Source organism: Gobio gobio (genome assembly GCF_949357685.1).
Source record: "Gobio gobio genome assembly, chromosome: 23".
Taxonomy (NCBI): Eukaryota; Metazoa; Chordata; class Actinopteri; order Cypriniformes; family Gobionidae; genus Gobio; species Gobio gobio.
The window spans coordinates 20,668,788-20,679,938 of NC_137119.1; the positions used below are offsets into that span (position 1 = coordinate 20,668,788).

At 38.4% G+C, this 11,151-nt stretch overlaps 1 protein-coding gene across 1 annotated transcript in view; it reads right to left on the bottom strand.

Moving 5' to 3' along the window:
- Positions 1–10,686, bottom strand: part of kcnb2b (potassium voltage-gated channel subfamily B member 2b) — a 139,914-nt gene extending 129,228 nt beyond the window's left edge. The window contains exons 1-2 of the mRNA XM_079806940.1: positions 10,349–10,686; positions 8,590–9,288 (exon numbers count right to left, since the gene is read on the bottom strand). Of these exons, the coding sequence (XP_079663066.1) occupies positions 8,590–9,171 (582 nt within the window). The 5' untranslated portion in view covers positions 9,172–9,288; positions 10,349–10,686. The remainder of the gene's footprint in view (positions 1–8,589; positions 9,289–10,348) is intronic.
- Positions 10,687–11,151: the final 465 nt, after the last annotated feature.

Sequence of the window (11,151 nt, forward strand, 5' to 3'; positions counted from 1 at the left end):
TTCATATAATCAAGAGGTGAAGTACATGAAGTGTAGTTCTAGCCCATTTTGTCACCTTAAGGTAGACTAATACATGAAATATCAATATAGCCAGCTTCTAAAACAACTTTTTTTATGCAATGTATAGGTACAAATCTTTACAAATCCTTTGTTTATGCTCATAGATTAAAGAGGCATTGGGTGATATTTTTAAGGGATATCTGAGTTCTTGTTTGGTTTTGTCAAGTGTTATCTAGCCTTTGTTTGATTTGTTTTGGTTTTGCACATGTTCTTGTTCTGTTCCATTGGTTTGTATTTGTTTCAAGTCAAGAGTATTCCACGTATTTTGTTTCTTGTTAAGAAGCATCACTACTGATCTGCTGCTACTACTATTATTATCTAATATTGTCACCAACGGTTACAATAACGATGAGAAAATATACCGGTATATTTAATTTTACATGCACATTTCCCCTATTTTAACATTTAGATTATCCTTGCCATCATCTAATGCTCATTTAAAGGTAAAGTTAAACATTAATAATAATAATGTAAAAACACTGTTAAATGTAATCTTTAGCAAATCTCAGAAATGAATATCCATTTTTCATACTGTATGTATGAAATAATGTTGTGACGCCTAAATTCACTTGTAGCATTTAAAACATTGATTTTAGATTCCAGTGTTGCATTTTTTGTTGTTGTCAATATATAATATAGAAGTATAGAGTTTTAATAGCAGCTGTTTATTGGATTTCAGTCATGAAAATAATTATCAGCTTAAGGCTATTGGCCAGAATTTTTATATCTTCTTATCATACAATATACACTCTAAAAAAAAAGGTTCTATATGGCACCAAAAATAGTTATTCGTCGTAATCATAGAGGAACCACTTTTGGTGCTATGTAGCACCATATCTCAACATGTTTTGTATATGGTAGCGGTGCTATATAGCACCATAGTTAGCTGGGTTAAAAATAACCCAAGTTAGGTTGAAAATGGACTAACCCAGCAATTGGATTTGTTTTAAGCAAACATTTTACCCAACCGCTGGGTTAAAACAACCCAATTGTTTGCTGGGTTATTTTTAATATGTATATCTATTTAACTGTAATAAATTACATTATTTACTTTAATGGCATACATTTGATGCCATTAAAAATTATTTAATGCTTTAGAAGTTTAGAACGTTTTAGCATAAGATATGTGTCATTGTCTATCCAAATGTAAAAAAAACTAAAAACGAACTACGAATAGACGGAATAGTAATGAAATCTCATAGGAATATGGCACTGAAAATAAGATTTGCAGGAAGTGCCTCAAACGACATATGTCAAATGAAATTATTAGTTGACACATTTACTAAGATCACCAGAAGCAATGCACCTGTTAGGAATGTGGCCGACTATTACTTAGAATGCTGTATTTACAGTAACTTAGTTTATTTATAACTCTGATTATAATAAAGGGATTTGCTCGTACCCAATGTTACCCAATGTGGTTTAGTTCCTGGAGGAAAATTTTGCAGATGTGGACAAACATAAGGCTTAATGTATGATGCACGACTCTTTATAACGCCACACAAACACTCCGCTACAGTACATGAGAGTGCATTTCAGTCATCTCCACCTTGATTTATTGATGCAGTCTAGCATCATCTAAATTCTATATTTAATCTTTAAATGAGAAAGTCATTATGAAGATGCATTCCTTTCATTTGATTAATGCATCTTGTTTTGTTTTTACCAGTCCTTCTTGGTTTGTCCTGTGAAGGACTTCCTATATCTTTCGTCCTTTGGTACAATCCCCTTGGCGAGTGAAAACGTTGTACCCTCACCTAAGGCTACTGTTGCATTAGCCAGCTGCCTATTTATAGGCGTATGCGTCAAGGTGCAACTCTCCCAAATGATTCTCTCTCCTCTGTGAATGTTACCTCTGTAAGCCAGGACCGCATTACATCAAGCTGCATGTGTGCATGTTTGTGTGAATGAGTGTGAACTGACCAACAGATTTATTATTCATGGCGAATGTTTGAAGAGAACTGATTCAGAAGAAGACGCATGCTGTGGTTTCACTTAGATTACCAGATTCTCTCTCCCTTTCTCTCTCTCCAGTCTATCAGTTTCTCAAAATACACGCTGTAGTGGACTCATGCAACTCTACCTTAGTTTGATCGGACACCCTAAACAATGTGTCAATCATCCCCTTTCCATTTTTAACCTGTGTTCACTGCAAAGGAAGTGTGGTAAATGATTGCTCGGTGTTGTAATGTTTGGACACATTTGTGGAGATTCCTCTGAGGAGATGTAATGAGATCTCTGCATGTGTGCAAGCAGTGTCGCAGTGGTGGGAGGGGGATTCGAGCATGTAATGTTCCTTTACTGACCAGGGAAAGAACGCATCATTTCCTAATAGACCTTAAAGTCACCATGAAATCAAAATAATTCACAATATATATATATATATATATATACAGAATGTTGCAGTGTTTATTATAAATGATTTATCCATGCACATCCTTTTTAAAATTCATATGCCCTTGTAATCTTTAATCAAACAAACAAACTTTAACATCTGTTCTCTTCATGACGAATGTCTCAGCAGAGGGCGGGACTAAATGTCCTTCACAACTCTCCGAAATCACCCCCCTATACCCTTAAATAGTGTATGGTTATGTCCGAAAACATAGTGGAGGTTATTTAGTGCACTCATTCAATCCCAAAATGCAGCGCAATAACGAGTGCACAACTGGTGTACCCTCAATGGCTAGAGAATACCCATAATGCACTGTGAGAGCGAATGAATTCCCGCATCTCACCAGAAGATGGCGTTCGCAGATGAATCGTCCATCCATCCATTTTTCAAACCTCTGGTCCAATGTGGGTGCAGTGTAATATCATACAGGTATAAATTCCTTTTAAATTGATTATTAAATTGTTTAATTAAAGGGTTAGTTCACCCAAAAATGAAAATTCTGTCATTGATTACTTACCCTCATGTCGTTCGACACCCATAAGACCTTTGTTCATCTTCGGAACACAAATTAAGATATTTTAGTTGAAATCCGATGTCTCAGAAAGGCCTCCATTGGCACAATGGCACTTTACACTCTCAAGACCCATAAAAGGTACTAAAGACGTCGTTACAAAGTTCATCTCACTACAGTGGTTCTAAAATATCTTTATGAAGCGACGAGAATAGTTTTTGTGTGCAAAAAAATACTAAATAACTACTTATATAGTGATGACCGATTTCAAAACACTGCATCATGAAGCTTCGAAGCGTTATGAATCAGTGAGTCGATTCAGCGGTTTGGATCACCGAAGTCACGTGATTTCAGCAGTTTGGTGGTTTGACACGCGATCCGAATCATGATTCGACTCGCTGATTCATAACGCTTCGAAGCTTCATGATGCGGTGTTTTGAAATAGGTCATCACTATATAAGTCGTTATTTAGGGTTTTTTTCCGCACAAAAACGAATTCTCATAACTTCATAAAGTTATTGTAGAACCACTGTAGTGAGATGGACTTTGTAACGACGTCTTTAGTACCTTTTATGGGTCTTGAGAGTGTAAAGTGCATTGTGCCAATGGAGGCCTTTCTGAGCCATCGGATTTCAATTAAAATATCTTCATTTGTGTTCCGAAGATGAACGGAGGTCTTACGGGTGTCGAACAACAAGTAATTAATGAGAGAATTTTTTTTTGGGGGTGAACTAACCCTTTAAGGTTTATACATAGTTTCTATGGCAGTGTTCAAGATAAATCTTTTCATCACTACCGGAGCTGCCAGTTTGCTACATTTCAAATGATTATTAAACAGGCAAGCACAAACTATGCAAAAGCAGCAGCCCTTCCGTTGCACTCAGTGTCCAAATTCACTTACTCTTACACTTACACTTACACAATTCACTTTTCATTCACTCCTTCAAGTGGACTATATTAGTAAAGTAATGTAGGGAATAGTGAGTGAGGGTATAGGGGGCGATTTCGAACACAGCATGGCATTCAGATCTAAGTCCATTTAGTTAGCCATGCCCAACTACCTACTGTCCAATCAATTCCTGCGGAGGAAAACAAGTTGCGCCCTCATTTTTTTTCTCATTCCGGAAACTAGAGGTCTGCATTCCTGCGGCTGTCCCGCGGGACCCGACCAGATATTTTGCGCAGCGGGATTGAATTTCCGACTAAACACGGTAGCGGTCGGTAACTCTGGTGTAATTTGAACGGAAGCAGTCGGTCATTCAATATCACGTTCCCGACGTCCTTTCAGAACCGCATATCTTCGCTTTACTTAATCTTAATCTTATCGACCACCCGGTATACAGCCTGCAGTTATTCAGCCTTTGCGGTCGGATTTTAGAGGAAAGACGTTCAGTATTGAAACCGTCATCAGTCAGTGACATTCTTTTCTTGCATTGATATTTAAAATAGTTTGGAAAAAGCTGATTTTGCCAAGTAAGTAAACGGTTTTCGTTCATTTCATATATTGCCTACAATTTTGAGATGTTAATTTATTATTAGTTATTGTTGAATTTATATATTTTCTTTTGAAGAAGAGACATTGAAATCGACGTCGGGACATTCTTCTCAGGGATGTTAAATTGTTCGGTTAAAAGGTGATTTCATTTCGCGATGGAAGCCTACATATTTTGCTTGTAATGAATGACATGTTGTATTTTTTTTCTTTCTCTTTTTTTTTCTGTGTTGGCAGCAAAATGTACAATTTTGTATCTTGACAAGGCGAATAAAAGAATAAATACAATTTTTGTGCAGACTACATTTTTATTTTCTCCGTGGAAATTTAAATGTGAAATTCTGGAAACGAAATCTAAATTTAGCGGGATGGTCGGGTCGGGAAGAAAATTATTCTAAGCAGACAGCAGGTGAACAAAGAGTGTATATATATCGAGAACGGGTGGGTGCGGAATATAACCCCAGCGGGAACGGGCAGGAGCGGGACTTAAAAAACAGTCCCGCGCACACCTCTACCGGAAGCCATTTCACTTGATTTACATCACAACAGGGAAGAAAAGAGTTTTGCAACTTCTGTTCCACGCAGACTTTGTTGAACTGTCTATCAATCCTCTCTAGAATAAGAAGTAATTTGGTCTGACAAAATAAGCCAGTTAACCCCCCCTCCCCCCTTGGGAGGGGCTATTTGTTCAATCAGTTTGGAGGAAGGACTCTCTGTTTGTCTAACCCAGGGGTCTCCAAACTCAGTCCTGGAGGGCCACTGTCCTGCAGAGTTTAGCTCCAACCCCAAATAAACACCTGAACTAGCCAATCAGTGTTTTACAAGGCCCTTGTTAGAGACTGATTGGTTAGTTCAGGTGTGTTTAATTGGGGTTGGAGCTAAACTCTGCAGGACAGTGGCCCTCCAGGACAGAGTTTGGAGACCCCTGGTCTAAACAATGGTAGACAGAGAAATGTTCTGGAAATTTGTCCTGTCAACATTTTTTTCTATTCATTAAAGAGTTATAAGCCATGAACCAAAGCAACCACGTACTATTTGAATCACATTAGAAATTTTGAATTTTGAAGCAAAAAAAGTATTTGAAAATCAGACAAAAAGACAAAGTGCTTAACAGCTTTAATGAAGGTTAGAACTTGAAGCATTGCAAGTGACAACTGAATTAAAAATGAAGGAGAAATGTACAACTAATGATTTAAAGTTGTCCTTTATGTATATAGAAACCTGGGGGGGGGGGGGACTAAGGATAAAGTACATTTTCATGACATAAAAATGTTTAGTTAATTAATTTGAGTTTGACACATGGTAAATTATGAAACTAATATATAATAAAACTAAAGTACATTGAGACATAATATATTACAAAACTAAACAAACAAAAAATAAATAAATCAATTACAATTTGACACATTCATTCTGTTTTGTGACACAAAAACGACACGCTTCAGCTTCAAATTGGTGTCTCTGCATCATGCACACGGTTTAATATGAGGGATTTCCTGTGAATATAAAGAGGCTTCCCTCATTCAAACTGCATGAAGCTCTAAGGCAAAGATATATGAGCAAGCTGTTGTTCGTACATTTAGGAACACACATGCGCACTCTATTCACTTCAAGCATGTAATTTCCTCTCTTTGTGCCTTTGCATGCTGTTTAGAAAGCCTTAACAGAGCACTGACAAACACAAATGACTCTCCCTCACTTGCTTGTGAGGTAAAATCAAGGCAGTACCACAGTGTTCCCAGACCACAGTGAGTGTCTGAGCTCTTATAATCCACACCCAGTGTAGGAAACAGCCAATGCCTCATCTATATTACCACAATCTTCCTGCTCTTTCCATCATGAGCCTGTATCATAAATTAAGTGGGTGGAGGCAGGCTGAAATTGAATCAGCCATGATTCCCATATAGGTGGAGAAAATGTCCAACAAAACGGATGACACTGCATTTGTGGTAAAAACAACACGCACTGCAGGACGTCCAAAACGGTTATATTAACAACTGTGTTTTTTCATTATGTGTACTTTTGTCATACTTTAAGGGGATGTTTTTATGATACGCTATCTCGGATGTGAAATATAATCCTTCTCTGCGCAGCGCTCTATGCTGGATACTCCTCGTAAATGATCAGTGATTGAATTTCATCAGCGTTCCCCCCAGCCAATGGATGACTTAGAGCACAATGTACGCCCTTAGATACAGGCACACATTAGAAGCTACACAGGACATGCAACCATTCGTTCTCCCTGCATTGTGAGCAAGTACAATGAAAGTTCAAATGAATGTAATCGGATAGATGTAGCATTGTGTGAGATGAACCATTTCAAAAGGTAATGGCCTTTATGATATATTCGAACAATAGTGTGACATTCAAACATTCGGCAAACACTGAATACCATCTGAAAATTATGCGAGATATATTCATAAGTTTTAATGTGACATATATGGTCACTCTGACTCAACAAGCAGATCTGCTCTTGCACACATTACACCCAACAGATAACAGCCAACCGGGGCCAACTGTCTGTGATCAGTAACAGCAAAACAAGCCTTTCCACCACAGACGAGAACCTTTGCAGCATCAAAAATCATCACATTTTTGCATCCGCTCAAATTGTGCTTTATTCATTACGCTTTGTATTCTGGTCAAAAAAGATGTTCTTTCCTTCCTATTGAAAATAGCATTGCACTCAATTTGCCAAACACGTTTGCGCAGCATTTTTTCCAGTAGGCATAAATATAATCAATTAAAAAGTCTGTTACCCCAGGAACAATATAATATCCAGAAACAAATGCTCTGTTCCAAAACCTAATGAGACTATTTTAAAACACAGTTGGTGCATAGTTTTAGCAAAATTCATATATATACTGTATTTATAATGTATTTCTTTTTTTAAAGTTACTCTATGTAACTTTTGGTCATTAAAGGGGTTAGGAAATAAGCAGAAGAACATTGTTTTGGTTGAGCTTTGGCTCTGCTTCTTTTTATGGAAGAATGCACAGTAGGTCATTGTACGTATGGATTCTGAAATTATTATTTTTTTACAATCAAAGATTTCCCGGTTGCACAATATTTGTTAGCATTATGTTTCCATGCTTATTAAGGTGCAGTCACATTAGCGCAATTTTACAGATAAAAAGGTCCATTGTAAATAGTGTAGCGATGCATAAAGCACAGTTCACACAGAAGTAACTGTCAAACCAAACAGCTTTCTGTTGGTCAATGAAGTGAATTTACATGAACACATTGGAAATTATTATTTTGCCTTCACATGAAATTCCCAATCGCGTTGATTCCTATTGCATGACTGCAACTGACTTTTCGCCTGTGGAAATTCACTGAACAGCGGTAAATGTGACTGCACCTTTATTGTGCTTTAGCTTAGCAACATGCTAACGTCAACGATTAGCACGTCAAAATAAGCTGTTTTGTTTCGAGCTGCGTCCTCTGGAGGTCGCATTTGTCGGCCCCATATCTTGTCAATAGGCTGTCAAAGTCATCAAAAAACTTTGCTTCACATGGAATAACGGTCCAAATTATAATTTTTACTTTTCTGAAAAGAAACAATCTTTGATGATGTATGCAAATGACAAATGTGACCTCTGAAGGACGCTGCCTTTGAAATGAGACACAGCTACTGTCTCCAGTGCAGAGCTGCCCATGAAGAGTGTTCCAAATCGGTCCCTTATGAGATCCTTAGGAGGCAGCTGTCTTAGTAGTGAAAGAAGTACTAAACTTTGGAACAGAACAAAACAGAAGGCAGTATTTATGCTTATTAGAGTACGCCTATTGTTCTGTTAGCTTAGCAACACTAACATCAAACTCTTGAAAACTCAAAAGTTGAGTTTCCCACGCAGTAAAGCCAATGTAGATTGTTCCAAAGCAGTCATTTATGAGGTTTCACAGATTAGAATACTGTATAAAATGCGAGGAACCGGTAGCTCACTCGGTTCTGGAACAGAGCTACTCTGAATCAACCAAATGTACTGACAAAACAGAGCACACACTGAAGTTGAACTGCACTTCATCATTAATAAGAAGGGCTTGTGATGTTGCATGAAAATGGTTATCGGGGACTTGTCAGACACCCCAGGAGGCCCAGACTGTACCGCAAGGTGTACCGCAACACCTTACCTTAGCAGCAACTGAGGAACTTGGCTTCTCCAAAAGGTCCCAAAGTTTCTTCCTCTTGTCTGAGCAGCAGGTGTTATCAAATTCCCCCTCTCCCTCCCTATCTCTCAGAGTCTCTGCCTCTCTCCTCAGCTCCTCGTTCATCTGCTCTTTCTTCTGATGGTAGCGAGCCTGGCAGCACGACTCCAGGTAGATCTCATCAATGCCCCAGTAATCGAGCTCTTGCCCGAAAGACAGAGCACACATTTCCTCCATCATGTGAAGCTTTCCAGTTCTGTAAAAGTTTAAGATGGACGTGAACGCACCAGGGTGTCTGTCGAAGAAGTATTCGTTCTCATTCAGGCAGTAGTCGTCGCAGACTTCCATTAGTGACTCGTGGGTGTTACAGTCTCTGAGCTTGCCTAATCTGGTTCTGGGAAGCCGGTCCAAGGTCCGCCATAAGACCTCGTGGTTGAGGCCCCCGACGTTGATGCGGACCCTCCTGGAGCGGGCCTTGGTCCGGATGATCTCGATAGGCTCAGGTGGAAGCGAAGTCGCAGATCTGCCTCCAGGTTTCGGAACCCCCAGTCCAGTCTTCTCTGCCATTGTGCTCAGGGAGACGGGCGACTCTTGCCAGGAAGAGGTGTAAAGATGAAAATCAACCAGAAGACAACTGGAAAAAGACAATTATGTTGGGTCCTCCTTAGACGAGTCCCTCCATGGCTGCGAAGACAGACACAAGAGAAAGGATGCTGGAATATCTGAAGTAAATGTTCTGATCATGCACAGAATGCACCTGTTGTTTCCACCTTGCACGTTGTGTGAAATTACATTTTTTTGTTCATGCAGTGCACAATTGTTTAGGAAATGCCCTTCCTCTGAGATCCATTAAGAATAATTTTCGATTGTACTGTATGCGTTTTGCAAAGTACATTTGGAAGCATTAGATACCATTTACATATCACCAACCAAGCCTGCCCTGTATGTAAAGAAGCTTAAGCTCTGGTATACGCTTCACCAAAGCCTAAGTTAAGAGAATCGTGGCACATCTTGTTTAAAGAGAATTCATAATTAACACACACATTATCTTGTTGCCACATTCAATATTCATCATTGGCCTTCTATCATTTCAAGGTTAGGTTCAGGAGTCTAATGTAAGCCGATATGTTAGGGGATATAAAGGATGTCATTATACAGAACATGCAGTTCTCCTTTTTCTTTCTAAATCAAATAATAAAACATACAAAAACTGCAAAAATTATTGTTTTATTGTACACTATACACTACTGCTCTATCTTTGTTTTTTGCTGCACACATTGAACTAATTTAATTGCATTTAATGGCATTAACAGCACAAAAAAGCTATATTTTATGTTATTTCTGATCTCTTAAATATGATATTCATTAGTATAATATTGTAGTCAAGTTAATTCTGTCATATTAAACACTATTTTTGACTAAAGAAACTAGATCATTTAGAAATATTTTAGGGTTATAGGGTTCACAGGGTTACAAATCATACATACAAACTGCAAACCCAAACAGTGTATATATAAAAGCAGAATATCTACGTTTATAACTTGTGCGTCCATCTGTACCACAGTGTATATTAAACCCGTTCTATGTTTTTGCAATGCATTTAACTTTGCAGCCTTGCTATTTTAAAAAAGCAAATCTCCTTTGACTTCATCTCAGCTGTTCCACTCAAACAAGTGACGTCCAGGCATCACGACTTGCCATAACAATGTTTCTGCCAATGCAACAAACAAACTATATTTCTTACCTTCCTGAAGTGAACCACCGTTTGCATATACAAACCGCTGTGTGCGCAAACGGGAGAAAAGGCGTCTGCGGGTTTCCTTTAAGATTCCCAGCTCTCAAACGAGGCTTCAGTTAGGACCGGACATGTGTTCCACATTTTGTTCAGATCTCACAGTACACCGGGACATTTCTGTCACTGAAAGAGCTCCCCTTGCCTCACTAAGAGCGCTGCCTCCATCGATGGCTTGATACGGTGAGTCGGGATGTCTGCAGATGTCGTACGCGTAAAAGCAGAGGGCGCGCGCACTGTGTGTGGAGCTGCAGAGTGACACTGAGCGCGCGTGTGTGTCTGTGTGTGTGGACGAAATGGATCGTCTGAAGCACGAACTGCATCACAGCCTAGAGGTGAAACCTAATTGGATTGGTCTGTACATCAGCAAGGGCAGCAGCAGATCAACTTCAGCAGGAACTCTCTCTCTATCAAGTTTATGTTCCGTACATTTATGAGTAGCCATATAGACAATAAATATATTGACCACATGTCAAATGTATAACCCTAACAGGGAACTTAGTCTAATGTAATTATATGCCATACGTAATGCCAAATGAAATACAACATTAAAATCCATACTTTTATTCCTAAAATATTTTACAGTAAAATTGTGTTTTAATAAAATTTTTGTGCTGTATAATGTGACTTACAGTAAACCATTTAACCATTTTTATTATTGTACTGTATTTTACTGTATTCTTTTCCCATTAAAATCCATTTTTTTTAATAAATCATAATAATAATAAATAATACATCATAAATGTGACCATGGA